This window comes from Pan paniscus, chromosome 18 (assembly GCF_029289425.2).
Source record: "Pan paniscus chromosome 18, NHGRI_mPanPan1-v2.0_pri, whole genome shotgun sequence".
NCBI classification, from domain to species: Eukaryota; Metazoa; Chordata; class Mammalia; order Primates; family Hominidae; genus Pan; species Pan paniscus.
In genome coordinates this window covers 94,726,409-94,753,660 of record NC_073267.2, presented here as the reverse complement: position 1 = coordinate 94,753,660, position 27,252 = coordinate 94,726,409, and the positions used below count along the sequence as shown (strand labels likewise).

Here is a 27,252-nt window from a genome sequence, read left to right as displayed (position 1 = left end):
AGGATTACAGGTACTGGCCACCATGCCTGGCTAATTTTTGTATTTTTAGTAGAGACGGGGTTTCGCCGTGTTGGCTAGGCTGGTCTTGAACTCCTGACCTCAAGTGATCCACCCACCTTGGCCTCCCAAAGTGCTGGGATTACAGGCATGAGCCACCGCGCCCGGCCCCAGTTATCTTTTAAACCATCTGGTTTACCTAAGGTCTGGTGCCTCCCATTCCAGCAGAGTGAAGTCCAGAGTTCCAGGTTTCTTAGCGTGGCATTCAGGCTGTGGTTCCATTGGACCTCAGGCTTGTCCTTCTGGTCACATTCCCCTCTGGAATGCTGAATTCCCTTCTGCCTATGTGCTGTGTCACATGATCGTCCTCTCTTGTCCATGTCTTTCTGGTCTGCTGGGGCCCACCCATGCTGTCTGTTGTCTTTATTGACACTTTCTCTGGTTCTTCCAGAAGTAGCTGTTTTCATTTCTCTCCCTGATCACGCTTTGCTGCTAACTTGGGGAAAGCACTTTGCACATTGGATCCTCACCTCGCTGCTGTGTGCGCTCTGCTCCTGTGGCTCAGGCTGTCTTTGGCTACACATCCTTGAGGCCTTGCACAGAGTACGTGCTTGGATGCTCACCCCCCACCTCCCCAGCCTGATGTTTGAATTGAGTGGACTGTTCATGGCAGGGGTTGAGTTTGTTTTGTATCCTTCTGTCCTAAAACAGGTTTGCTTAATTCCGTTTTTTATGGGGCTGAAGTGGGTGTATGAACAGTAAAGCAATGACAAATTTAAATAGTATTTTAATATAAACATGGATACCAGACTCTAGGGTGGACATTCTTAGCAGTGCAGTGGTAAAAATAATTATGTCTTGGTTCTTTTCTGTAGTCACTGATCACCAGAGAATGCTGGTATCTTTTGTTTACTTGTTTTCAGTGTGTTCCTGAGAAATACATTTTCTGTTTATAGCCAAGGAAAAAAGTAAGGGCGAAGAGCTTAAGACACTTGCTTGAAGTTACAGATACAAGTAAATCCAAGACAGGGTCTGGACTCAGGAACGCGGGTTATCCAGGAAGAAAAGTGACTCCACTGCTCGCTGGGACTTGCCTTGTGCCGCACCCTTGCACTGTCACACCGGCCGTACATACCTGTGCTGGGTATTTTTTCTCCTGCTCATGTTTTTAATTGAGGCATGATTAATGTACAGTGAAATGCACAATTTTATTTTATTTTATTTTAGAGACAGGGTCTTGCTCTGTTGCCCAGGCTGGAGTGCAGTGGCACAAACACAGCTCACTGCAGCCTTGACCTCCGAGACTCAAGCGATCCTCCTGCCTCAGCCTCCTGAGCAGCTGGGAGTACAGGCCCTGCCCAGCCAATTTTTAAAAAAATTTTTTTGTAGAGACAGGGTCTTGCCATGTTGCCCAGATTAGTCTTGAACTCTTGGGCTTAAGTGATCCTGCCTTGGACTCCCAAAGCACTGGGATTATAGGTATGAGCCACTGTGCCCGGCCCCACAATTTAAAGTGTATAGTCTATTGGGCTTTTTTTAAACAGCGAATTGTATTTTGTTTTGACAAACGCATATGCCTGTGTCACCCACTTCCCTCTCAAGATACAGGCATGTCTGTCAACTTACAATGTTACCTTGGCCCTTTCCACAGTCACTTCTACTTGTGCTCAAATCCTTATTCTGATTTCTTTCTAAATAAACGAGTTTGCCTCATTTAGAATATCATACACATAGAATCACACTATATATTCTTCCGTGTCTGGCTTCTTTCAATTAGCATAATATTTTTGAGATTTAGCCATGTTGCTTGTATCAGTAATATTTTCCTGCTTTTTTGCTCAGAAGTATGCCATTATGTGAATACACCAATGTTTGTTATCTATTTCCTGTTGACGGGTTTGGGTTGTTTTCAGTTTGGGGGTATTATGAACAAAGCTGCTGTGAACAGTATCGGACAAGTTTTTGTGTTCATATTTATATTTATTTTTCTTGGGTAAATACCTGGAAGTGGAATCTCTGAGTCACAGGGTAGGTATTTGTTTAACTTTGAGAAAGTGCCAGACTGCTTTCCAAAGTGGTTACTTTTTTAAATTTATAAAATTAATTGGAGATTTGATCTCATTGTAGAAAATCTGGTGTAGACCTGATGCTTGCGATTCACAGTCCTGAATTTTGCAAACCAGTTTCCGATTTTAAGACATTGCTAAGATAAGCTCATTGGAAAACAGTTCAAAATATTACTAAGCATTTCAAGTTTCTGGCTGGTGCATAGATATTTGAATAAAGTTACTATATATAAATGCTGCATTTAGCCTGGGCACGGTGGCTCACGCCTCTAATCCCAGCACTTTGGGAGGCTGAGGCGGGCGGATCACCTGAGGTCAGGAGTTCGAGACCAGCCTGGCTAACATGGTGAAACCCTGTTTCTACTAAAAATACAAAAAATTAATTGGGAGTGGTGGCGTGCGCCTGTAATCCCAGCTACTCGGGAGGCTGAGGCAAGAGAATTGCTTGAACCCCAGAGGCGGAAGTTGCGGTGAGCCGAGATCACGCCACTGCACTCCAGCCTGGGCAAAGGAGTGAGACTCCATCTCAAAAAAAAAAAGAAAAAAAGGTTCAGAAGGGATTGAGAGCTGGAGCTCTGTTGGGGAACCAGTGCTGTGTCAGCATTTGTCTAGGGCCTGGGCAGAAGCTTGAGGGAAAAGCGACCCCTGAGGGATCTTGCAGTCGGTGTGATGGGCACAGGGACCTCCACAGAGCAGGCCCAGGTGGAGGCTTGGCACACTAGGGCGGGAGACAGCGAGCCATCTCGGGTTATCGGGAGGCACCCCAGAATATGTTTGCAGAAACTAGTCAGGGCTCTTGGTTTCAGACAACAGACAGCAGCTGGGGGTTGACTCAGGCAGAAAAAGCACCGTCGTGGAAGCATCTCAGCTACAGATGGAGTGGAGGAGCCAGGCAGCCGGCGCCGAAGCCAGAGCCGAAACCTACCACAAGGAGATCTGCTTGCGCCCTTTTCTCCCAGGGACCCCTGTGCTCAACCTCTGTTGTTTGGAAGGTGGACCTCCTGACCCGATCTTCTAATTTTTTTTTTTTGAGACAGTCTCGCTCTGTCACCCAGGCTGGAGTGCAGTGGCGCGATCTCGGCTCACTGCAAACTCCGCCTCCCGGGTTCGCGCCGTTCTCCTGTCTCAGCCTCCCGAGTAGCTGGGACTACAGGCGCCCGCCACCACGCCCGGCTAATTTTTTTTTATTTTTAGTAGAGACGGGGTTTCACCGTGTTAGCTAGGTTGGTCTCGATCTCCTGATCTCGTGATCTGCCCGCCTCGGCCTCCCAAAGTGCTGGGATTACAGACCCGATCTTCTAATTTTATTTTACATTCTCTTCTCAGTGTTTTCTCTCTGTCTTCTAGTTCTCCTCTCTGGGACATTTCTATTTTTTTTTTTTTAGACGGAGTCTCGCTCTGTCGCCCAGGCTGGATGGAGTGCAGTGGCGCCATCTCGGCCCACTGCCAGCTCCGCATCCCGGGTTCATGCCATTCTCCTGCCTCAGCCTCCCGAGTAGCTGGGACTACAGGCGCCCACCACCACGCCCAGCTAACTTTTGTATTTTTAGTAGAGACAGGGTTTCACTGTTTTAGCCAGGATGGTCTCGATCTCCTGACCTTGTGATCCGCCCACCTCAGCCTCCCAAAGTGCTGGGGTTACAGGCGTGAGCCACCGTGCCTGGCCCATTTCTACTCTTTTGTCCAGTTCTGTTTAAGAATATTTAGAGGCTGGGTGCGCTGTCTCACATCTTTAATCCCAGCACTTTGGGAGGCCAAGGCGGGCGGATCATGAAGTCAGGAGATCGAGACCATTCTGGATAACATGGTGAAACCCCGTCTCTACTAAAAATACAAGAGATAATTAGCCAGGTGTGGTGGCGGGCACCTGTAGTCCCAGCTACTCAGGAGGCTGAGGCAGGAGAATGGCGTGAACCCGGGAGGTGGAGTTTGCAGTGAGCCGAGATTGCGCCACTGCACTCCAGCCTGGGCGACAGAGCAAGACTCCATCTCAAAAAAAAAGAAAAAAGGAAAATTTAGAATCTATAGACTGTTGTATTTTCGTTGTAGAATAACCAGGAAGTTCTTAAACTGTTCCTCTTTTTGTTTCACAGAGCCAATCTCTTCTCTTATTTTGAAGAATATGAATTTTACCTATGCCTTGTTGACATTTTCTTCTCTGTGCATTGTGCGTGTTCTGGACTCTTACCCTTCATTTCTGTTTTGTGCTCTTTCATGAATCGTGTTTGGATTTAATTTTTTTTTTTTTTTTTTTTGAGACAGAGTCTAGCTCTGTCGCCCAGGCTGGAGTGCAGTGGTGCCATCTTGGCTTACTGCAACCTCCGCCTCGTGGGTTCAAGCAGTTCTCTGCCACAGCCTCCCGAGTAGCTGGGATTACAAGCGCCCACCACCAAGCCCAGCTAATTTTTGTATTTTTAGTAGCGACGGGGTTTCACCATCTTGGCCAGGCTGGTCTTGAACTTCTGACCTCATGATCCACCCGCCTTGGCCTCCCAAAGTGCTGGGATTACAGGTGTGAGCCACCGCGCGTGGCCTGGACTTTCTTTTTTTATAATGGAGCTACGACAAGCACTTGGAACCTCTCTGTCCGTGGCGGGGGTTTCCCTGTGGCCCTCGACTTAGGGAGGTCTGACAGTGAATCTGACCTTCTTCTTGGGTTTTCCCTACATCGCAGAGTCTTTAGACCTTTTTCTTGGGTCATATTAGTGCTAGAGAGGATTCCTCGACCCTCCCATCTGTCAGGGTTCGGGGAGCTACGTGGGAGATGCGTGCCAGGAGTCTCTGCTCTCATTGAGTGGCCCTCACTGGGTTCCACTGTCTTCCTTCACCTCCTCGCCCCTCCCACAGCAGGGCCTGCCATTCTAGTCCACCCCTCCTGCCTCAAGTGCTCTGTGTCTCTGTTCTGTGATTCCTTTAATGTGGCCAGTAAATCAGCTTATCGACGGTAGAAGTGCAGGCTACCCAGATTTGGTCTGCCCTAGGGGATTTTTCTGGAGGGATTTTAGCTTATAGATCTGTATTTAACACTGGGGCTAAAAGAGCAGGAGGGTAAATGGAAATATTTAAAATAAATTACTTGATTTCCAGGATTGTGAATTTACCTAGTAATCAAAACTTAGAAGAGCAATGATTTCATACTTAAGGATAGTTCTGAGTGACAGAACTTGATGCGTCAAATGTTACGCTCCAAAAATTAATCATACCCTAAGAAATATGACACACGTCTGTCATAAAATAAATCACTTTTTCTAATCAGATTTTATTACCTTTCAGATCCGATCACATAGGACAGTATGCATCTTAAGATCCTGAAGAAACGGCACAAAATGTTCAAGTGATGTTTAGAAATAACTTGTGAGGTAAGAGTGTGATTATTTAGGGTCCAATCACTGTTTCCTTTCTCACAGCTGACACTAGCTTGTATATTACTAAAAAGGTAACCTGTGCATGTGGCAAAGCAGAGGCGTGGTGCCAAGCTGACAGGCACGCCTTCCTTTTCACCCGCTGCCTTCCGGTCCTAAAAGGAGGGTGTATCTGTGGAGGGGACTCCATGAATTGAATTGATGAGTTCTTGGCCAGTATCACAAGATGAGGGGAATACCCTGCTTTCCACCTGAAATGGAAAGTGGTTTGTTTTTTTTTGTCTGCTTTTTTTGAGATGGAGTCTCAGTCTGTTGCCTAGGCTAGAGTGCAATGGCGTGATCTTGGCTCTCTGCGACCTCTGTCTCCCAGGTTCAAGCGATTCTTCTGCCTCAGCCTCCCTAGTAGCTGGGATTACAGGCACCCGCCATCATGCCCGGCTAATTTTTATATTTTTGGTAGAGACGGGGTTTCACCATGTTGGCCAGGCTGGTCTTGAACTCCTGACCACAAGTGATCCACTCGCCTTGGCCTCCCAAAGTGCTGGGATTACAGGCGTGAGCCACTGTGCCCGGCCTGAAACAGTTTTTGCTTGTGTGGTTGTCCCTTTAAATATGGAGATTTGTAGTGTTGCTTTTGGTGTTCTGGGAAACAGGGCTTTATTTAACATGCCGAGAAAGAGCTTAGGTTCGGGAGTGTTGAGAAAATCCCATTAAATCGGCCATTAGGGTAGAAGAGTGATGCTGGGACATCTGTGTGAGAGTGCCCAGTGTTTCACGGTTCCCTCAGAAACTGTCTTGAGTATGAAGTCAACGGTGGTTTTAGAATTCGGTGCAGAATAAGGCTGTGCCCTTGCTCCTAAGGAATGTGTACATTTTAATACCGCATCTCAAATGGCCGTGCTGTTTGCTTTTAGATTAGCTTCCATGTAAAGGAATGGTTTCTTCATTTCTTCCCCTCCCTTCCTGTTGCATTACTCAAGTGTAAATACAGTGACTCAGAGACACAAGTGAGTGCACTGTGTTACTGAGAGCTGTATTTGTCCAGCCTAACTTTGCTATATTCGTTTGTTGCTTTGTTGAAAATAAAGCAGTTTTTGGATTTCATGTTATTTTCCTGTTGACTTCTAATGGATCTTACAGATATGGCACTAAAGCCCTCAAGTATGATATGTCACCCTAATATGTGCTTATAGGAACGTCCTGCCATGGCCAGTGTTTGGTGTCTGTGGGCGCTCTCCTTACACAGCTGTGCCTGCCATCCGCACCCCCAGGTCAGGCATGGAGCCACAGCAGCATCCTGCACTCCGTGGAGGTCTTACCAGGACCTGAACCAGGAAGGCGGAGCTGAGCTGGCTCAGGTGTCACATGTGTGCCTTTAGAAGACTTTCAAGAGGCCCTGCTTTCTGGAGAGAGCTCAGACTGCCCAAACATTGTGCTCTGACAAAAGTATAGCTTGTTTTACTGCCTGGAAAGCACCCTTCCTTTTCTCATGGAACGTGTCCTATTAGAGAAGTCACCATAAAGCAAAATGGTTCTGCTCAGAGGAATTTTTCAGCTTACGGCCTTGATGTACCTGGGCCCACAGATAACGATTCACCAAGAAACTTAGATGGAAATCAGCAGGAGGTGATTGGAATCTGAGAGAGGGACTGCTTGCTTTTTGTTGCATCTGCCTTTTAGCAAACATGCCCTTGCTGTGCGCCAGACAGCATGCAAGGCACGAGGGGGACAGGGCAGGAGGAGACCCAGACCCCCCTGGAGGGGCTGACATCAGGCCGGGAGGTGGGACCTGCAAGAGCTCTCAGGTAGCAAGTGGTAAGTACCTGGGAGGGAGAGCTGGTGAGTGTGCCCAGGGCTTCAGCGGAGGCAGAGAAACTTGCAGGTACTTTCTCAGCCCCCTGACAGTCAGGCTTTACTAGTGGTGCAGGCAGAAGCAGTTTCAGCCTTCATCTCCAGATAGTCACATGTGATGTCTAGAGACCTCTTCACAAAGTGCTCCTCAGAAGAAGAGAACTCCCTTTTCAGGTTGGCTTGCCTAGAAGAGAGAAAAGTTAGGCCCTGCAGGGTGAATGGGGTTTATGTAGAGGCAATGGTGCTGCAAAGGTATTTGCAGGGGATGTTGAGCAGATAGATCCAGAAGATGTGGGTTCAGAAAATGCTGAAGGAATGGTTGGCTAAGGGGTCTTTCCAAATTCTTTTGATCTTTAGTTTTTTCTATTTCACTTAAATGCTTATTTTTAAAAGTTTTTTTAATTAAAACAATTTTTTTGACATTGGGTCTTACTTACTCTGTTGCCCAGGCTGGACTGCAGTGGTGGGATCGTGGCTCACTGTAGCCTCAACCTGCCAGTGTCATGCGAACCTTCCACCTCAGTCCCCCAAACAGCTGGGACTACAGGTGTGTGCCACCATGCCTGACTATAAAAAAAAAAACAATTTTTTTTGGTAGAGATTGGGTCTTCCCATGTTGCGCAGGCCAGTCTCAAACTCCTGGGCTCAAGAGATCCTCCCACCTTGGCCTCCTAAAGTGCTGAGATTACAGGTGTAAGCCACCACACTTAGCCTTAAGCATGTATTTATTTATTTTTATTTTTTGAGACAGGATCTCTCTGTCATCCAGGCTGGAGCGTGGTGGCATGATCATGGCTCACTGCAGCCTCAACCTCCCAGGCTCAAGCAATCTTCCCCCCTCAGCCTCCCTAGTAGGGGGGACTATAAGCGCAAGCCACCATGCCTGGTTAATTTTTATTTTCTGTAGAGATGAGGTCTTACTCTGTTGCCCAGGCTGATCTCAAACTTCTGGGCTCAAATGATCCTTCTGCCTCAGTCTCCCAAGTGCTGACTTGAGCCACTGCACCCAGCCTTAAACATTTTTTAAAGCTGCTTTTATCTGATTGAAAAATAGGGCTATTTTACTGACTTTGGAAAACAATTTCATTTTGCTCTTGTACCAGTCAGCATTTTTGCATCGAGAGGAAATTTTTTAAAGTATTTGGCGAATGAATCCTCACCACATGTTCATTCGGCAAATGTTTTCATAATTGCTATGTTCCAGTTGCATTTAAGAAAAGAAAAAGTCACACCCAGATTTGAAAAACAGCACCCAGTGCTGTTACTCAGTTGTAGTGACCTGACCTCTGAGAACATTCTTACTACACTCCTTTATTCACATTTCAGAAGCCATGGTTTCTGCACTCTGCCTGCTTAAAACATGAGGAGCGCTCCTGCTCTGAGAAGGTGCCCGGGTCAGTTCGTTAAAATATTTGTCAGTATTTTCTCCCCATGGGAAAGCTAGGTGAAATTGACTGTCTCTTCCTTTCCCTGGCTCTTTATCTGTGACATTACAACTCTCAGAGCAAACACCGATAAGAGAAGGGCATACAATCAAAGAAGCAGTCAAAACAGTTACCAGGAAAAGTGCACTTTTTTCTTTTTGTTTCTGGAGAGGGAGTGTCACTCTGTCACTAGGCTGGAGTGCCGTGGTGCGATCTCGGCTCACTGCAACCTCCACCCCCCGGGTTCAAGCAATTCTCCTGCCTCAGCCTCCTGAGTAGCTGGGATTACAGGCGCCTGCCACTGTGCCCGACTAATTTTTATATTTTTAGTAGAGATGGGGTTTCACCAACTTGGCCAGGCTGGTCTTGAACTTGTAACCTCGTGATCCACCGGCCTCTGCCTCTGAAAGTGCTGGGGTTACAGGTATGAGCCACCGCACCTGACCCACTTTTTTCTTTTCTTTTCTTTTTTTTTTTTGAGACTGAGTCCAGTGCAGTGGCGTGATCTCAGCTCACTGCAACCTCCGCCTCCCAGGTTCAAGTGATTCTCCTGCCTCAGCCTCCCGAGTAGCTGGGATTACAGGCGCACGCCACCGTGCCCGGCTGGTTTTTGTATTTTTAGTAGAGACGGGGTTTCACCATGTTGACCAGGCTGGTCTCAAACTCCTGACCTCCCAAAGTGCTGGGATTACAGGCATGAGCCACTGTGCCCGGTCCTACTTTTTTCTTTAGTTTCTTTAGATCTTGTATGTTCTTAGAAATCAGATGCTATTGGAAATAGGGAAGAAGTGTCAAAAGGATGGCTTGCAAAAGAATGGATTAATAAATGAAGGAAAGGCTGGGCATGGTGGCTCTACCTGTAATCCCAGTACTTTGGGAGGCTGAGGCAGGAGGATTGAGCCCAGGAGTTCCAGAGCAGCCCAGGCAACATAGTCAGACCTCGTCTGTGAGCTATGATTGTGCCACTGCACTCCAGCTTGGGCAACAAAGGGAGACTGTGTTCCCAAAACAACAAAAACAGGAAACTTTTAAAAGATTAAAATAGAGGCCGGGTGCAGTGGCTCATGCCTGTAATCCCAGCACTTTGGGAGGCCGAGGCAGATGGATCACCTGAGGTCAGGAGTTTGAGACCAGCCTGGCCAACATGGTGAAACTCCATCTCTACTAAAAATACAAAAAAATTAGCTAGGTGTGGTGGTGGGCGCCTGTAATCCCAGCTACTCGGGAGGCTGAGGCAGGAGAATCACTTGAACCTGGGAGACGGAGGTTGCAGTGAGCCAAGATCGCACCACTGCACTCCAGCCGGGCAACAGAGTGAGACTTGGTTTCAAAAAAAAGATAAAAATAGAGATGAAGGGCATTCTAGAAGCAGGGTAGAGTGTCAAGGAACAGAGATATAAAAATGGGAATCTGCTCCAAAAACATCACAGATAAGCGAGGATAAACTGAGAATCAAATTGAGGAAAAACAGGTAAGACCAATGAGGTCAGTGTGTATGAGGCGGTGTAAAGATGAATAGAGAACCAGTGACTTACTCGTCATTCTTTCATCATGCTGCTTGCTGAAGTGTGTGCCGAGCACCTGCTTGAGAGCATTTAGGTGAGCTGCTGAGCAGAGCAGGAACAGGTGGGGCTCAGGGGAGCAGGCGCAGCAGTGATACAGCAGAGCTCCTCTCCACGCTGCCGGGGAACCCAGTGCTGGGACTTCGCGTCTAGCTTGTGCTTTCCATAATCTTTGTATGTGGCCACGGCTGGCCATAGATACAGTTTTGTATATGTAGGCATAACCTGTACTGTGGGACTTACTGTGTTGCAGTAAAGCAATCAATCAAGTCAGAGATTTAAAAATTCAGATCTTAGTTATGTTTTTATGTTCTTTGCCACTATGTGTATTTAGACTAACTTCATGAAATGGCCAAGGACAAACTGTAACACATCATATTTAAGGTAGCTTGTGAGCTTTTTGAGCCTTACCAGCTCTGTGTCGTCCCCCTCCCCAGGGTGCGTCAGGGAAATCATGCAGCCATCAGGACACAGGCTCCGGGACGTCGAGCATCATCCTCTCCTGGCTGAAAATGACAACTATGACTCTTCATCGTCCTCCTCCTCCGAGGCTGACGTGGCTGACCGGGTCTGGTTCATCCGTGACGGCTGCGGCATGATCTGTGCTGTCATGACGTGGCTTCTGGTCGCCTATGCAGACTTCGTGGTGACTTTCGTCATGCTGCTGCCTTCCAAAGACTTCTGGTACTCTGTGGTCAACGGGGTCATCTTTAACTGCTTGGCCGTGCTTGCCCTGTCGTCCCACCTGAGAACCATGCTCACCGACCCTGTGAGTACTGGCTGCGTCTCTGGGTGGCTCTCTTGTGTCTGGTCTAGTGTCCTCAGGTGTGGCTGACCCTTTGGAGGAAGCAGTGCACAGGGACAGATTGACATGGGTGTGGAACAAGAAAGGTGGATTGAGCTCATTTTGGGAGCAGATTCCCTTTAGGCTGAGAATAAACATAGGCCAGACCTAGCGCAGTGAAATACCCCTAGTTCCTGACGCCTTGCAGGCCACCAGATTCAGCTTCCAGCTGGGCTTTCAGGCTGTTCCTGAGTTTTGAGACATCCTTCAATCAGGGAGGGGCATTCGGGCCGATCGTACAGAGATCTTGCAGCTCAGCCATCCGTCACCTCTAGTGAGTGAGTTCCAGGCTTCCCACAGAGCTCGGAGGAGACGCCCAGCAGCTGCAGGCGTGCAAAGTCAGGTATTAGCAGTCAGTAGATTTTCATTTGAAAAAAGTTCTTTCCACTGCTTTAAAACAGTGGTTTTAAACCATGGTATAGGGACTCCCAATTTGTCAATTTAAAATCTACTGGGTTCTTGTCTGTTTCTAAGCTTTCTCTAAAGAAGGTACCCAGACGTTAATAAGATTAGGACTTTTTTTTTTTTTGAGACGGAGTTTTGCTCTTTTTGCCCAGGCTGGAGTGCAATGTGCGATCTTGGCTCATTGCAACCTCTGCCTCCTGGGTTCAAGCTATTCTCCTGCCTTAGCCCTCTGAGTAGCTGGGATTACAGGCATGCACCACCATGCCTGGCTAATTTTGTATATTTAGTAGAGACAGGGTTTCACCATGTTGATCAGGCTGGTCTTGAACTCCTGACCTCAGGTGATCCACCCGCCTCGGCCTCCCAAAGTGCTGAGATTACAGGCATGAGCCATCGCGCCTGACCAGGACTCTTTTTTTGAGAATAAACTGAAACGGATCAGCTCACAGAATGTGGTCTGCACGTGGCTTTATCTGTCTTTGCTTTATCTGAATTAATTATTCAGGGTTTGGATGTACATTGTTTACTGTCTCCTGTTTTACTAGTAGAGGTCATGGGCAGCTGTCCTGGGAATGGGACAGTATTATAGGCCCAACCAGAGGGCAGCTGGGGAGTGGTACCTTGGGGACAAACTTGGAAGCACAGTCTGCCAGTGGCTTTGTAGCCTGATCTGATGGTGGAGTCTTTGACCATAACTGAGTCTCTTCTCCGATGGGTTTGTGCCTTCAGAGAATTAAAGGCTGTCTTGTCATTTCCTTTTACGCAGCAGGTCTCCCTCTAGGAGCCAGACCCTGCTTCTGATCCCTGTGTGTCTCCGCCCTCTCCTTCCTTGGCTGCAGCAGAAACCCCTTGTTTGTTGCCCAAAGTGCCCAGGCACTTCGACAAAGGAGAGGGCCAGCTACAGGGCCAGGTCCAGCTCAGCGATTTTTACTGGAATATTGCCTTGTAGGAAAAATCCAGTGACTGCCGACCATCTGCCTGCACAGTGAAAACTGGGCTGGACCCAACCCTTGTGGGCAGTTGTGGTGAGGGAACCGAGTCTGTGCAAAGCCTCTTGCTTGTGAGTGTGGGGTAGGCACATGGGGGAGGGTCAGCCCTGCTGGGAGTCCTCAGCAGTTTGCTCCTCTTTGCTGACAAGCGCACTTGCCCCTTCCTCCTCTGCGCTCAGACTCTACAGCTACTCAGCAGTCCAGCTTCTGCTCCCACCCCGCTCCTGCTCCTGCGGAAAAGGCCCCAGAAGCCTGGAGAGCTAGAGGCGGCCAGGAAGTCAGGGTAGAAGGTGTGTGCAGGGCGTGCTGCCGCCCTGGTGGGCAGATTTCTTTTGCTTGTTGTATTACTGCAGAGAATGTTGAATGGAACATTCTGAGGGAGAAGTTGGAGATCTTGGATGTCAGGGGTGTTTTGATTGAGATTGAATTCACATAGCGCTAAATCCATCCTCGTGTGTAGTCCCGTGGTGTCTAGTGCATCCACAGAGTGTCCAACCATCACCCAGTCGGTTTTAGGACATTTTTATCACCTCAGAAAGGAACCCCACACCCCTTAGCCATCACTTCCCAGTTCCCCGACCCCACCACCCGACGCCCTCTGCCCCTGGCAACCACTCATCTGCTGTCTCTGTGGAATTTGCATGTTCAGGGACTTTTTTTTTGAGACGGAGTCTCACTCTGTCGCCCAGGCTGGAGTGCAGTGGCGCGATCTTGGCTTACTGCAACCTCCGCCCCCAGGGGTTCATGCCATTCTCCTGCCTCAGCCTTCCGAGTAGCTGGGACTACAGGTGCCCGCCACCATGCCCGGCTAATTTTTTTGTATTTTTAGTAGAGACGGGGTTTCACCATGTTAGCCAGGATGGTCTCGATCTCCTGACCTTATGATCTGCCCGCCTCGGCCTCCCGTAGTGCTGGGATGATTACAGGCGTGAGCCACTGCGCCTGGCCGCCTGTTGAGGGACTTTCATAGTCATCTCGTCTGTGGCCTTTTGTGCCTGGCTCTCACCAGGCATCGCGTCTTCGGGGTCCATCGTGCTGTGGCATGATCAGCGCTTCATTTGGTTTAAGGCTGAATAATATTCCATGCTCTGGCCGGACCCGTCTCGCCTATAGCCATCGTTAGTTGATGGGCATCTGGGCGAGTTCTGCTTTTCGGCTGTTACAAATCATGCTGCTCTGAACGGCCGCGTGTAAGTTTTTGTGTGGATGGGTGTTTCATTCCTCTTGGGTATATACCTAGGAGTGGAGTTGCTGGGACATATGGTGACTCTGTGTTTAACCTTTTGTGGAACTGCCAAGTATTCTCTAAAGTGTCCCCACTGGGGGAAAAAAAAGAAAAAGGAAAAAAAATCTTGTGGGGAAGGGAATGATGAAAAAAAAAAAAAAAACCCCAAAACATCGAAGCATCCACACCATTTTACATTCCCACCTGCAGTGTGTCCACATCTTCAACACATTATTGCCGTTCTTTTGTGACGCTGTATCTCACTGTCTTTGCTGTGTATCTCCCTAATGACCAACGATGTTGAGCATCATTTCATGTGCTTGTTGGCCATTTGTGTGTCTTCTTTGGAGGCATGTCTGCTTGAGTCCTCTGGTGACAAGTGACAGAAACCACCAGGAGTCACTGTAAATGAAACTGAGGAAGGGGGAGTATGCAGAGCCCCAGGGCAAGGATGCTTCTGGCTGCTGGCAGGCTGTGGAGTGGAAGGTGGACAGAGGGGAGAGGCTGGCAGCTGTCCTCAGGCTTTGTCTGTCTCTCTGAGTCCTGGCTTTCCTGCTGCCCAGGGAAGAAGGGCAGTCCCCAGAGCAGGTGGAGTGGCAGTCACTGATGTCCAGGTCTACTTTTCTGAAGGGGAGAGTGGGCATGGCCCAGCAGGGTCAGGTGTCACCTCTGTTCTCCCAGTGGGGAGTTGATTTCTTCTCTCCACAGATCATGTCTTTACCCTACCAGGGTCCAGTCCAGGCTGAACTAGAACCATCACATCACCTCTGAACTGAACAGTTCAGGGGTTGGGGCAGATACCCCAGTGGGACTTCATGTCATTTTTCTAAACCAATAGGACTGGGCAGTCCTCGCTGGGATTGCCCTGGACAATACAAATTGGGATTTGTATTGTCACTTGAGGAAAGTCATTGGTGCTTTGAGTGAGGAGTGGAGGGGAAGATGGGGTCAGAGGCCTACTGATAGAGCAATGAACCCTGCTGTGGAAGGATGCAACTTTGATCCCAAGCTTCACTTTGGGATCGTGAGAGGGCTGGGAGGGAGGAAGGCCACCCACGGCCCTGGGCCCTGCATCCCTTTACTTGTTAGAGCCTGTGTCTTCAATGCCAGCCCCGTGGATGCCCACGAGCCTTCTCGGCAGCCGTGCGAGTGCCTTCCGGAGGTACCCTTCATGGGGCCGCGGCTGCTGTCCGGGAGCTCTGCCAAAAGCGTGCTTTCCTCCCACCGTCACAGCAGTGCTGGGACGTAGGTGTAGCATCCGTGTGAGAACACGAGGCCTTGCTGTGCCAGTAAGAGGCCAGGCTGGGATTTGAACCAGATTGTCTATCTTCAGAGCCCCGGCCTCGAAAATTTCAGTTCTTACGGGAAATTCCAAATGTGCACGGTAGGAAGAAAAGAGCACTCCACCTTGAGCTTGTCACCACATCATGTGGTGGCCTCGCCCACGCCGTTCCCCTCCCCCAGATAACCCGCCTAAATCTCACTCATTCTTTTGTTTCATTTGTAAATGTGTGTATCTTTTAAAAGGGCTCTTTGTTAAAAACATAACCTCAATACCGGTAGCTCATGTAAAGCAATGTATTTATACCACCTATCCTGTTAGAGCTCAAATTTCCTCAATTGTCTCAATTCTTTTTTTTTTTTTTGAGACAGTCTCACTCTGTTGCCCAGGCTGGAGTGCAATGGCAGGATCTCGGCTCATTGAAACGGTCACCTCTTGGGTTCAAGCGATTCTGTCACCTCAGCCTTCTGAGTAGCTGGGATTACAGGCATGTGCCACCATGCCCGGCTAGTTTTTGTATTTTTAGTAGAGATGGGGTTTCATCATATTGGCCAGGCTGGTCTTGAACTCTTGACCTCAAGTGATCCGCCTGCCTCGGCCTCCCAAAGTTCTAGGATTACAAGTGTGAGTCACCGTGCCTGGCCTGTCTCAATTCTTTTATAATTTTTTTCCCTTGAATCAGGATCCAAATAAGGATCCATACAGTGTGATTGGTTTATGTGTCTCTGACATCTCTTTTAATTAATCTCTGTGGTCCCTGCAATGTCTTTTTTTCCCTTGGGGTTTAAGTTGAAGAAACACAGTTCTTTGTTTGCAGTTTACATCCCTGTACTGGGTTTTGCTGTGCTCCTCGTCCCCAGCATTTTCCATAAATTAGGAGGCAGATCCACAGGCCCGGCCCCATTCTTACCTGCCGCTTAGTTAGGCCCTGGGGATCCAGAATGCATGACAGGGAGCTGGGGTGGAGAGCAGGGGAGAGAGGACCGGAAGCATGCTCTGCGAAGCCTAACTGCCCTGGAAGGGCGAGGTGGCACAGAGCGCCTTGCCTGGGCCTGGCTGGCTGCTTTGTCTCATCAGGGCAGACTGGAAGTGGGATGTGGGCAGGGGCACCAGAAGAGGGAACAGCCAATCAGGGAGCACCTCTGAAGGGAGGCCGCCGGGTGTTTGGGTGGGAGGGAGGAGCCTGAAGGCATCCCATGGCCTGGAGCCTATGGTCAGTCCCACAAGAAGATGAGTGGGAAACATTCAAGAAGTGTTTTAGAAAAAAACGTCCCGAAAATGGTTAAAATGGGAACTGAGGAATGTGCTCAATTACTTGGAAGGTTTGTTCTGGTGGGAAGAAGAATGCCCCATGGGTGCAGAGGAAACGATGCTCCAGCCCCTGCCGCTGTCATCGTGGGCACATCCTGGCGAGGCCCTTTGAGATGGTGCAGCCGTGCACACCCCCTCTGCATATGGTCTCTGTTTCTGCCAAACCACATCTCGAAAGGCTCAGGATGAAAATGTAGGTGATAGACTCGGGGCCTCAGGTGGAAGGAACCCCTCCTTGAAACCCCCAGGACACCATGCCCGTGAAGAGTTTCATTGATTGTCTGCCCAGGGTTCTGAGCAGCAAAAAGGAATCCCTGGACCCAGCAAGTGCCTGAAATCCCACATAGTCTCAGGTCCCTGAGGATCACCCAATGTGTACTTGGCTTCCCCTTCGAAATGCCTTTCCTTGGTCATAAGTGACCAAAAACTGGGGTAGCGTTGGGGTAGCCGCTTTCCAGAAGTGTATCGTGCCACATCGTATCATATTTGCTGCTGCTGTGGAAAAGTGCATGCATGGCTCATAAAATTACGGTGTTTGGAGTTTTAAAATCTGGCCCATTTCCTCTGAGGAGATGTGTAACACTCGACTGTCACCTGGGGCATATATGCAACATTGTGGAATTTTATAAATCAAAGCAGTGTTAAGATCCCTAGATTGTTGGAGGAAAGTTGATTGAAGACTCCAGGCCGGGCACGGTGGCTCATACCTGTAATCCTAGCACTTTGAGAAGCTGAGGCGGTTGGATCACCTGAGGTCAGGAGTTCGAGACCAACCTGGCCAACACGGCGAAACCCCGTCTCTACTAAAAATACGAAAAATTAGCCGGGTGTGGTGGCGCACGCCTATAATCCCAGCTACTTGGTAGGCTGAGGCAGGAGAATCGCTTGAACCCCGGAGGCAGAGGTTGCAGTGAGCCAAGATCAAACCACTGCACTCCAGCCTGGGCAACAGAGCAAAACTCTGTTTCAACAAAAAGAAAGAAAAAAAAAAGACTCTAAATTGTAGAATGTAAGTTAAGTAAAAAAATTTTTTTTTTGCTGGAGTGCAGTGGCGTGATCTTGGCTCACTGCAGCTTCCACCTCCCGGGTTCTCTGCCTCACCCTCCCGAGTAGCTGGGATATTACAAGCGCAGGCCACCACGCCCAGCTAATTTTTGTATTTTTAGTAGAGATGGGGTTTCGCCATCTTTGCCAGGCTGGTCTTGAACTCCTAACCTCGTGATCCACCCACCTCAGCCTCCCAAAGTGCTGGGATTAAAGCTGTGAGCCACCCTGCCCAGCCAGTAAAATGTTTTACTTATTCTGATTTAAGTTTTCAAAGATGAGTTTAAACCCTTTTCTAACTTCTTTAAGGAGGCAGCATGTTAGGAAACACTTTGATCTTGACCAAAACAGCTTCCCCATATTGCGGCCATGGGACTGACGGGGCCTTGTTTGGAGGAAGTAAACCTCAGGGGAGGTTTGGGCAGTCAACACTCACATTTGCCCTAGGGCCCCCCTGCCTGTGCTGCCCAAGGCTCCGGCTCTGGCCTGTTGGTAGCCCTGAATCCAGCGGGCAGCAGTCTCTGGCTCTGCAGGGCGCTCACCTGCTGAACTTTCTAAAATTTGGATGTCAACCCTCACCCTGCAGAGGTTCAGATCTGTGGCTCCGGAGCCCAGCGAGGCACCTGCATTTTAAGGAGCTCCAGCAGGGCCATCTGCTGTTGGCAGAGCCCTTCATCACCTCTGCCATCTCCCAGGCTGTTAGCTCCCACCTTCCATTTGCCCCACCTGTATCCCCTGTCTTTGCACAATCACTGCAGCCCTGACTGCTGTTCCCAATGTCCGTGGGTCTCATTCTCCAGATCTGTGATTTCTACGTGAAGTGCAGGATCCAGGCTAAGAGGCAGACACAAGGCCTTGTTCCTCTTCTTGAGGCATTGGAACCCCCAGGCAGGTCTGCCTATTTTATTCCACCCTGCCACAGCTCCCCGAATTGTCTCCCACAAACATGGTTTTGATGACATATCTCCACTGCCCAAAGAACAAAGCCTCTGCTGTTGCAGCCACCTCTGGCCTTACCTTCCCTACAGCGGGTCCTCAGTTGACATGGTGCTGGTAGGGTGACTCTTGGCCTTCAGCTCTGCCCCTTACCAGCAGCTCACAGCCTCCCCAACTCCTCTTTCAGCTGCTTCACCACTGCTCATCTTCTCCAGCTCCTCTAGCACTTGGGGCACAGATGGATGCATGTTCAAGTTTCTGATGCCGCTGGGCGGCCTCGTTGCCAGACATGAATCGGGTCAGGTGGTCTGGGCCGCCACCTCCAGGTTTGTGTGTGAATGCCTTTGAGGAAGTTGGCCAAGAGACAAAAGTATCATGTCACTTTAGCAACACGAAATTAAAGTCCTTTTTGAGATTGTTTTGTTCTTTGTTCCCCGACTGCCCGATAAGAAAACTCTGGGCAGTGCTTATCAGTCACCTCCCTGTCAGCAGGGGCTACAGGGAAGTGGTGTGCAAAGAGGTTCCCTGCCCCCCCTGGGGACAGTCAGTGCCCTTGTCTGGGAATAAGCCTTGCCTCTGAAAATGCAGGTGGTTAAGCCATTTATCAAAAGGATAATAAGGTAGTTTTTTAAAATTGTTTGATGATATAGAAAATATATGATTTTTTTTTTTTTTTTTTTTTTTTTTGAGATGGAGTCTTGCCCTGTCGCCCAGGTTGGAGTGCAACGGCGCGATCTTGGCTCACTGCAACCTCTACCTCCTGAGTTCAAGCGATTCTCCTGCCTCAGCCTCCTAAGTAGCTGGGATTACAGGCGCCTGCCACCGCGCCTGGCTAATTTTTTGTATCTTTAGTAGAGACGGGGTTTCACCATGTTGACCAGGCTGGGTTGGCCAGGCTGGTCTTGAACTCCTGACCCCGTGATCCACCCGCCTCAGCCTCCCAAAGTGCTGGGATTACAGGTGTGAGCCACTGCGCCCGGCCTGATGTTTTTAACTTTCATTCTCCCCAACTAAAGTACATTCTTCTTATATGGTAGGGGGCAGTACCCAAAGGAAACGCTACGAAAGAATACATGGAGAGCTTGCAGCTGAAGCCCGGGGAAGTCATCTACAAGTGCCCCAAGTGCTGCTGTATTAAACCCGAGCGCGCCCACCACTGCAGGTACGTGTGCTGCTGTATTAAACCCGAGCGCGCCCGCCACTGCAGGTACGTGTGCTGCTGTATTAAACCCGAGCGCATCCGCCACTGCGGGTACGTGCGCTGCTGTATTAAACCCGAGCGCGCCCGCCACTGCAGGTACGTGCGCTGCTGTATTAAACCCGAGCGCGCCCGCCACTGCAGGTGCATGCGCTGCTGTATTAAACCCGAGCGCATCCGCCACTGCAGGTACGTGCGCTGCTGTATTAAACCCGAGCGCGCCCGCCACTGCGGGTACGTGCGCTGCTGTATTAAACCCGAGCGCGCCCGCCACTGCAGGTACATGCGCTGCTGTATTAAACCCGAGCGCATCCGCCACTGCGGGTACGTGCGCTGCTGTGTTAAACCCGAGCGCATCCGCCACTGCGGGTACGTGCGCTGCTGTATTAAACCAGAGTGCGCCCACCACCGTAGGTACATGGCCCCTGAGCATCTGGGCAGCGTTGTACGGGCGGGGCCGTAGGTGTCATGTTCTTTCTGGGGTAGGGAGCTGAGTAAAGGGCCGGTGCCCTAGAGTCTTTTTGGGAGCTGGGAAACAGTATGGATTCAGGGATCCCCTCCTTCCCGAGGGACTCGCTGTGGCTCAACAACCGGAGGAGGTGACAAGGTTCCCGCCTCTGTTGTGGCACACATGCCACACAGGCCAGCACGTGTGTGCTCACAGCTCCTGGGCACATCCTGTGTGGGGGCCAGAAGAAAGGCTCAGAACCTTCCCCTCACTCCTGCTCTGGGTTCTTCCAGCCAGCCAGAGAGGCTGTTGTGCGTTCACTTTTGTTCTTACCTGGGGTGGTGGTGCAGCGTAGAAGCAAGGTTCTTTTGGATGTGCTCTCATTTTTTTTGTTGTTTTGTTTTTTTGTATTTATTTGGGCGTGCTCTCAAACACCAGTTACTGTATTTTTTAAAAGCCACAGTCCAGTTATCTGCCTGGCTCAAGTAGCCTTCCTGGCCCTCACCTCACCCCTGCTGGTCTTGGTTGCATTTTATCCTCTTCCCCCAGATTTGCCAGTTCCTGACTCCTTTTTCTGCTCTTGGAGGGGCTGGCTGTTGATTTCACGTGTTGAAGTGTGAATGTCTGGGTGTATTTCTCCATTCCTTGAAATAATTGTCACACGTCCCTGTACTGTGTGACAGGCTGCACCTGGACAGTGGCCTGCTTGAATAGGCTGGAAGCCATTGATGGCCTCCAACGGGAGGAAACGCAGATACAGGGTGCCAACTGCTTTATGGCTGGAGTGAAAGCTTTAAGAGATTCATATCCTCATGGTTTGGCCAGAAAGTAAAGAAAGATGAAATGGCATCGGAGAGTAAATGGGTGGCTGTTTTGGGCTGGGGTTGGAAATAGGCAGTGACTGCATATGGGCTGAGGTTTCTTTCTGGGATGGTGGGAATGTTCAAAAATTAGATGGTGATGGTCTCACAACTCTGCAGATAGAATAAAAATCATTGAATTGTACATTGCAAATGGGTGAACTTTTATGGTATATAAATTTTTTGGGGATGGGGGGATGGAGTCTTGCTCTGTCGCCCAGGCTGGAGTGCAGTGGCATAATCTCGGCTCACTGCAACCTCTGCCTCTCAGGCTCAAGCGATTCTTGTGCCTCAGCCTCCCTAGTAGCTGGGATTACAGGCGCCCGCCACCATGCCTGGCTGATCTTTGTATTTTTAGTAGAGACGGGGTTTTGCCACATTGGCCAGGCTGGTCTCGAACTCCTGACTTCAGGTGATCCACCTGCCTCGGCCTCCCAAAGTGCTGGGATTACAGGCATGAGCCACCTCGCCTGACCTATGGTATATAAATTATACTTCAATAAATCTGTTTAAGATAAAATGGGAATGTTTTGGAAGTCAGGTGCTGTGGAGGTCGGGCAGGGAGCCAAGGTCAATGAATAGAAGGTGACGCTATGGGCGGGTGCGGTGGCTCACGCCTGTAATCCCAGCACTTTGGGAGGCCGGGGTGGGCGGATCACGAGGTCAGGAGATCGAGACCATCCTAGCTAACACGATGAAACCCCCATCTCTATTAAAAATAGAAAAAAAAAATTAGCCGGGCATGGTGACTGGTGTCTGTAGTCCCAGCTACTCGGGAGGCTGAGGCAGGAGAATGGCGTGAACTCAGGAGGCAGAGCTTGCAGGGAGCTGAGATTGCGCCACTGCACTCCAGCCTGGGCGACAGAGCAAGACTCCATCTCAAAAAAAAAAAAAAAAAAAAAAAAAAAAGGTGACGCTATGATAGCAAGTCTGCCTGGAGCGAACCTGCTGCCATCGATGTCTGCTTGATGTAATTAAATGGTGCAAGCTTGGACTAAAAAGTAATCGATAATCAAATTAGTTATTTAAAATTGGACATACAGAGTGTTTTGGGCAAAAGTAAAATACAGCTGTTAAAAACAAGACGACTTCATGCCTGGGTGTGTAGTTGATGATTCAAGATGAATATGCAATCCATACTGCATATTCATCAGTGAACATGGATTGAGTGGTAGGAATTATTTGAAGATATAAAGAATGTTTCTCCCTGAGGGTAAAATTTCAGTTTTTGTTTTTTATTGAAATAGACTTGTAAGCTTGCAAAATTAGGAACATTACTGATAGGTGTACATGATCCAGCTCTACTGGGGGAGTGTCTGAGAACTCGTGAAGTATGGCTTAGTGTGACCTTTCGCCCCAACCTGTTGGTCCATTGAGTATTTTCCTTAGGAAACGGAAGACATTTAATTAAAATGATAAACCTTAAAGGAATATAGTGAGAATGTATGATATTTTTTGACATGTTGTATTAGAATATACATTCTAATTTTCCTCCACCTTTGATTTTATTTGGTTGTGTTACTCTGGTTTCCTCAGAGCATGGAATACTGAAAAATCAAACTCTCCTTTTCAGTATTTGCAAAAGATGTATTCGGAAAATGGATCATCACTGCCCGTGGGTGAACAATTGTGTAGGAGAAAAGAATCAAAGATTTTTTGTGCTCTTCACTGTAAGTAAAAATATTTTTGTATTGAATTTACATTGAATTTGAAATTCTTTAACTGCTTCTTGCCTGGAGCAGGGAAATCTACTAATGTCAGGCCAGTTTCTCTCCAGCCTTTTCTCCAGGATTCAAATTATAATACTGTGCTGTCATTGGCAGGAAGTAGTCCCAATAAGTAATATGTTGCTTGTATTATTTTAGGTGTTCACTGTAATTTAATTCTCTCCCAGATGTCCTCAATCGCTATTGTTTATTAATAATAACAGGAATCTTCCTAAAGTATGTTAGAGTTTACTTCCTTTTTCTTTTCTTTTTTTTTTTTTTTTTTTTTTTTTTTTGAGATGGAGTTTTGCTCTTGTTGCCCAGGCTGGAGTGCAGTGGTGTGATCTCGGCTCACTGCAACCTCCGCCTCCCAAGTTCAAGTGATTCTGTTGCTTCAGCCTCCCAAGTAGCTGAGATTACAGGCATGTACCACCACGCCTGGCTAATTTTGTATTTTTCGTAGAGATGGGGTTTCTCCATATTGGTTGGGCTGGTCTTGAACTCCCGACCTCAGGCGATCCGCCCACCTCGGCCTCCCAAAGTGCTAGGATTACAGTCGTGAGCCACCGTGCCTGGCCGTTTATTTTTTTATAGACGGGGTTTTGCTGTGTTGCCCAGGCTGGTCTTAAACTCCTGAGCTCAAGCCATCTGCCCGTCTTGGCCTCCCAAAGTGCTGGGATTACAGGCGTGAGCCGCCATGCCCAGCTGTATTTTTCTATAAAATTATTCTACTTGGTCTAATATGATCTTGGGTAGGAAAATGTCAACTGCTGCCATTTAATCCTTCCCTCATTTTTTTCTCTGACAAGATGGAGGTATACACATGATGTGCCATCAGCCTTTGCTCTTAGAAAGACTTGTTTAAGTTACTAACTGGCTGGGTGGATCACTAGAGGTCAGCAGTTACAGACCAGCCTGGCCAACATGGTGAAACCCCATCTCTACTTAAAATGCAAAACAGTTAGCCGGGCATGGTGCTTGTAGTCTCAGCTACTTGAGAGGCTGAGGCAGGAGAATCGCTTGAGTCTGGCAGGCGGAGGTTGCAGTGAGCTGAGACTACGCCACTGCATTCCAGCCTGGACAACAGAGGGAGACTCTGTTTCTAAAAAAAGTAAAAAATAAAAGTGACTAACCAATCTCCCCCTCATTCTAGATGTATATAGCTCTGTCTTCAGTCCATGCTCTGATCCTTTGTGGATTTCAGTTCATCTCCTGTGTCCGAGGGCAGTGGACTGGTAAGTTCCCTGGCTGTGTGTCATTCCTGGCTTTGCATGCTGTTATTGGGTGAAAGGGGAAAGCTTTAAAGGAAGAACCAGGTTTCCAATTTTGAAGGAAATCATTGCAATTATTTTAGCAATTGAATTTTAAAGAATTTAGTTAAGTTTTAACACCACCATTTTACTAGTATATTGTTGCCCCAAAAGCTTGTGTCTATGTCTCCTGGTCAGCTAGCTCGCCATTGTTCAAAGCAGGCTTCGCGTTGCTTACCTGAGTGACCGACCCTAAGCAAGTGTAGTGAAAATAGGTGCTCGTTATCCTACCTTAGATATGCAGTGAGGTCTGGACAGGCTCATCCCACCCCAGGGGAACATGGTGAACAGACTCCTGTGAGCACTGCTCACTGGTATGGGTGCACACAACTCTTCTGGTCTGGCTTCATTTGCCATTTAATTCACAAATACAGTGTCAATAGAAACCACAGAAAATACAGACTCTTTTGAAACCACTGGCCAGGAAGTCATGGTATGAATTTTTGCTTGGAAGGGTGGCCCTCCTCTGCTCCTTGGAGAACAATGAATGTGCCCATTTAGAAAGTGAACAACTTCCCCCTGGAAGCTGGCCAGGGGCTGGCCCTAGAGGATTCTTCTCTGAGCCCAACATTCTGCCACTCGGGGTATTCAGGACCAGTTATAACCAACTTCCTCTTGTCCGCAGAATGCAGTGATTTTTCACCTCCGATAACTGTAATCCTGTTGATCTTCCTGTGCCTTGAGGGTCTTCTGTTTTTCACTTTCACTGCAGTTATGTTTGGCACCCAAATCCACTCCATATGCAATGACGAGACGGTAAGCTTTGTTCTCAGCTGTGTGGACTTCATATGTGGTCCAAGCTTGAGTAAATGAAAAGTCCTAATGTCAACAATAGGTGCCTGTGGACTGACTCGGGAACGTAATGGGACGGTCTTGATGAGCTGCAACCAGCTCCCTGTGTTTGCTGTTTCTTTCATTCTGGGCAGTGCATATTTCTAGTCTCAGTTTGATTTGCAAGTCAGCAGAGCCAGGCAGATTCCCAGCTCCCAGTGCAGTCAGTAAATTTCAGGGAACTGACTGCCTTTAGGGCCTGGCTCTGCAGGCCTGGAGTGGCGCTCAGTAAATGTCTGTACACAGTAACTAACGAGCGACAAATGTTGGTGCCTGGCTGGGAGGGCCATTGTGGTAGTCTGGGCTGGCCACGTGGCTGCAGCCGGGCTGGGCTCACAGAGGCCACGGGGTCTGGATCGGGGCAGAGCTGGGAAGGAGAGTTCACTCACCTACCCTCCATCGAGCCCACACTGTGCTTGAGCACGGTGTGATTCTGAGGCTTGGTGGGGTCTGCCGAGCTTCCTGGAGCCGCTGCCACTTGCTTTTCTTTCTGCTTCCAGGAGATCGAGCGATTGAAAAGTGAGAAGCCCACATGGGAGCGGAGGCTGCGATGGGAAGGGATGAAGTCCGTCTTTGGGGGGCCCCCCTCACTCCTCTGGATGAATCCCTTTGTGGGCTTCCGATTTAGGCGACTGCCCACGAGACCCAGAAAAGGCGGCCCGGAGTTCTCAGTGTGAGGCGTGGCTCATCAGACTGAAACTTGCTCACAGACTTCCAGTTATTTATTTGGGGTCTGAAGGGTATCAACAGCTCATCTGTGACCAACAGGGCAACTGGAACCTACACAAACCAATTGCTTGCAGCAAGCAGAGTTTTATATATTTATAGTCACAGATGGCAGAGGAAGAGGCTCTCAGTCCCCACCTGTACAACAACGGAAAGGTGTGTGGCCACACGAAGAAGCCAAACGCCGTGGCCTCCTGCAGAGCTGGGGCTTCTGTGGAGAATACTTCGGGTTATTACATGGGTTATTCAAATCCTGGGTCCTGAGCTGCTGTTTCCAATCATGAAGAAAAACAGTGAATCCAGTGAACAGGGATTCTCCAAGCAGTCATTTCAGGGGGCCCCTGCTGACCCCGCCACTCAGCAGTGCACTCCCCGGATCACAGCAGGGCGTTTACATAGAAAGACGTTTTGGTCTCAATTAGCTCCGATGCTTTGCACTGAAGTTGCAAAAGATCTGTGCACTGAACAGTGAAGGTGGCTTCCGGCACACTCCCCGCTGCCCCGGAAGAGACATCCTTTGACCCTCTCAGCAAGTCTGTGTGTGTGCGTGTCTGTGCGTGTGTGCGCGTGTGTGCATGTGTGTCAAAATTGCCAGTGTTGTTTAGGCAGTGTAACATTTACCGGCTGTGTACAGCAAACAAGCTATTTTTTAGAAAACGACGTTTCAGGGAAGAGGGGAGAGAGCCGCGGGGTCCTGCCCGTGGTTACTATGAATGTATTGCTGTTGGAGGACATCTCGATCCAAAGAACAGCCGTTCCTGTGCGGCCCTTCGTTGCCCTCCTGCTTTCATTTTTTAAAGAAATCTTGAGTGCTTGAGGGCCTTGGAACTGATTTTTTTTTTTTTTTTTGTTCCAGCCAAATTAGCAGTGTATAAATGGCACCTAGGTAAGAGCAGAGCTGCGGCTCGGTGACTTGATACTTGAGGCAGCCCGATGCTGTGTGTGGGGCAGGGGAGGCATCCCTACTGGAGAGGCAGGGCCCAGCCCTTGGGCACCTCTGGGAAGGGGAGGGGACCATGAGGCAGCCAGCCCCTGGCAGGGGCGACTGTGCCACCGCAGGCAGCGCTCCAGTTGGGAATGGCCAGGATGGCGCCCTCTTGTTGGAGTTTTTGGTTAGCTTTTACGTTTTCTTCTCCACCCACGGCACAGGTGATAAAATAGGATCCTTGGTGCGGAGCTTAAAATTATGCCAGAAAGCCAACAGCTCCCCTCGTGGGGACTTGCCTTAAACTTGCCTGGTTTGTACATTTTTTGCCGGACGCATCAAGAAGCAATCTGTGACAAAGTCTGAGGGTCTTCCTTTATGCTTGCCCTCCACACTAAGGGAAGTTGGCGTCTCCCTCCTGGGAACTGTTTTGCCTTTCTGTTCATCTGTGAACTGTTTTTTGTTTTTAATTACTCTGTACCCCATCCGAATCAGGGCTTCTACCACTGCTGATGCAAAACCACAAAGGGACCTACCTGAGCCACCGTCCTAGCCAAGCGAGCAAACCTGCAGGGGGTTTGGAAGTGGACTTGGTCACCGCAGAAGCGTGTGCGCCGTTGGGGGAAGAGCTGCGTCACAGCCAGAGGGACAAAGTGTGGGTGATCCTGGAGACGCCAGTTTCCGAGATTGTTTTGCATATTCATTTGCACATTGTTGTCTGGGTTGGACATGCGTGTGGGCTTCAGTGTGAGGCTTTTAATATGTATATCCTGTTATCAATAAAACAATTATCCAAGTGGTTGAATCCTGTGAGACTTGGCAAGTGTGTGCAAATCAAGTATACTTGACTTTTCAACCTCTTCTTTCAATGTAACTTTTATATGAAATAAAGTAATCAATTAACAGTTCTCAAATGGCTTCCAAAGCGCCCGTTCTTCATGGATGGCGGT

At 48.9% G+C, this 27,252-nt stretch overlaps 1 protein-coding gene across 4 annotated transcripts in view; it reads left to right on the top strand.

The window, feature by feature from the left end:
* ZDHHC7 (zinc finger DHHC-type palmitoyltransferase 7) overlaps window positions 1–27,216 on the top strand; it is a 53,584-nt gene extending 26,368 nt beyond the window's left edge. For 3 of the 4 annotated variants that reach the window (XM_063597798.1, XM_008974339.4, XM_014341881.4), the window contains 7 exons: window positions 5,337–5,422; window positions 10,700–11,031; window positions 19,336–19,460; window positions 22,378–22,474; window positions 23,664–23,745; window positions 24,446–24,576; window positions 25,152–27,216. In XM_063597798.1, the coding sequence (XP_063453868.1) occupies window positions 10,717–11,031; window positions 19,336–19,460; window positions 22,378–22,474; window positions 23,664–23,745; window positions 24,446–24,576; window positions 25,152–25,328 (927 nt within the window). In that variant the 5' untranslated portion in view covers window positions 5,337–5,422; window positions 10,700–10,716 and the 3' untranslated portion in view covers window positions 25,329–27,216. Of the gene's footprint in view, window positions 1–5,336; window positions 5,423–10,699; window positions 11,032–12,460; window positions 12,572–19,335; window positions 19,461–22,377; window positions 22,475–23,663; window positions 23,746–24,445; window positions 24,577–25,151 lie in introns of all 4 variants that reach the window. The other variant, XM_034940846.3, reaches the window with a different exon arrangement.
* The last annotated feature ends 36 nt before the right edge of the window (window positions 27,217–27,252 follow it).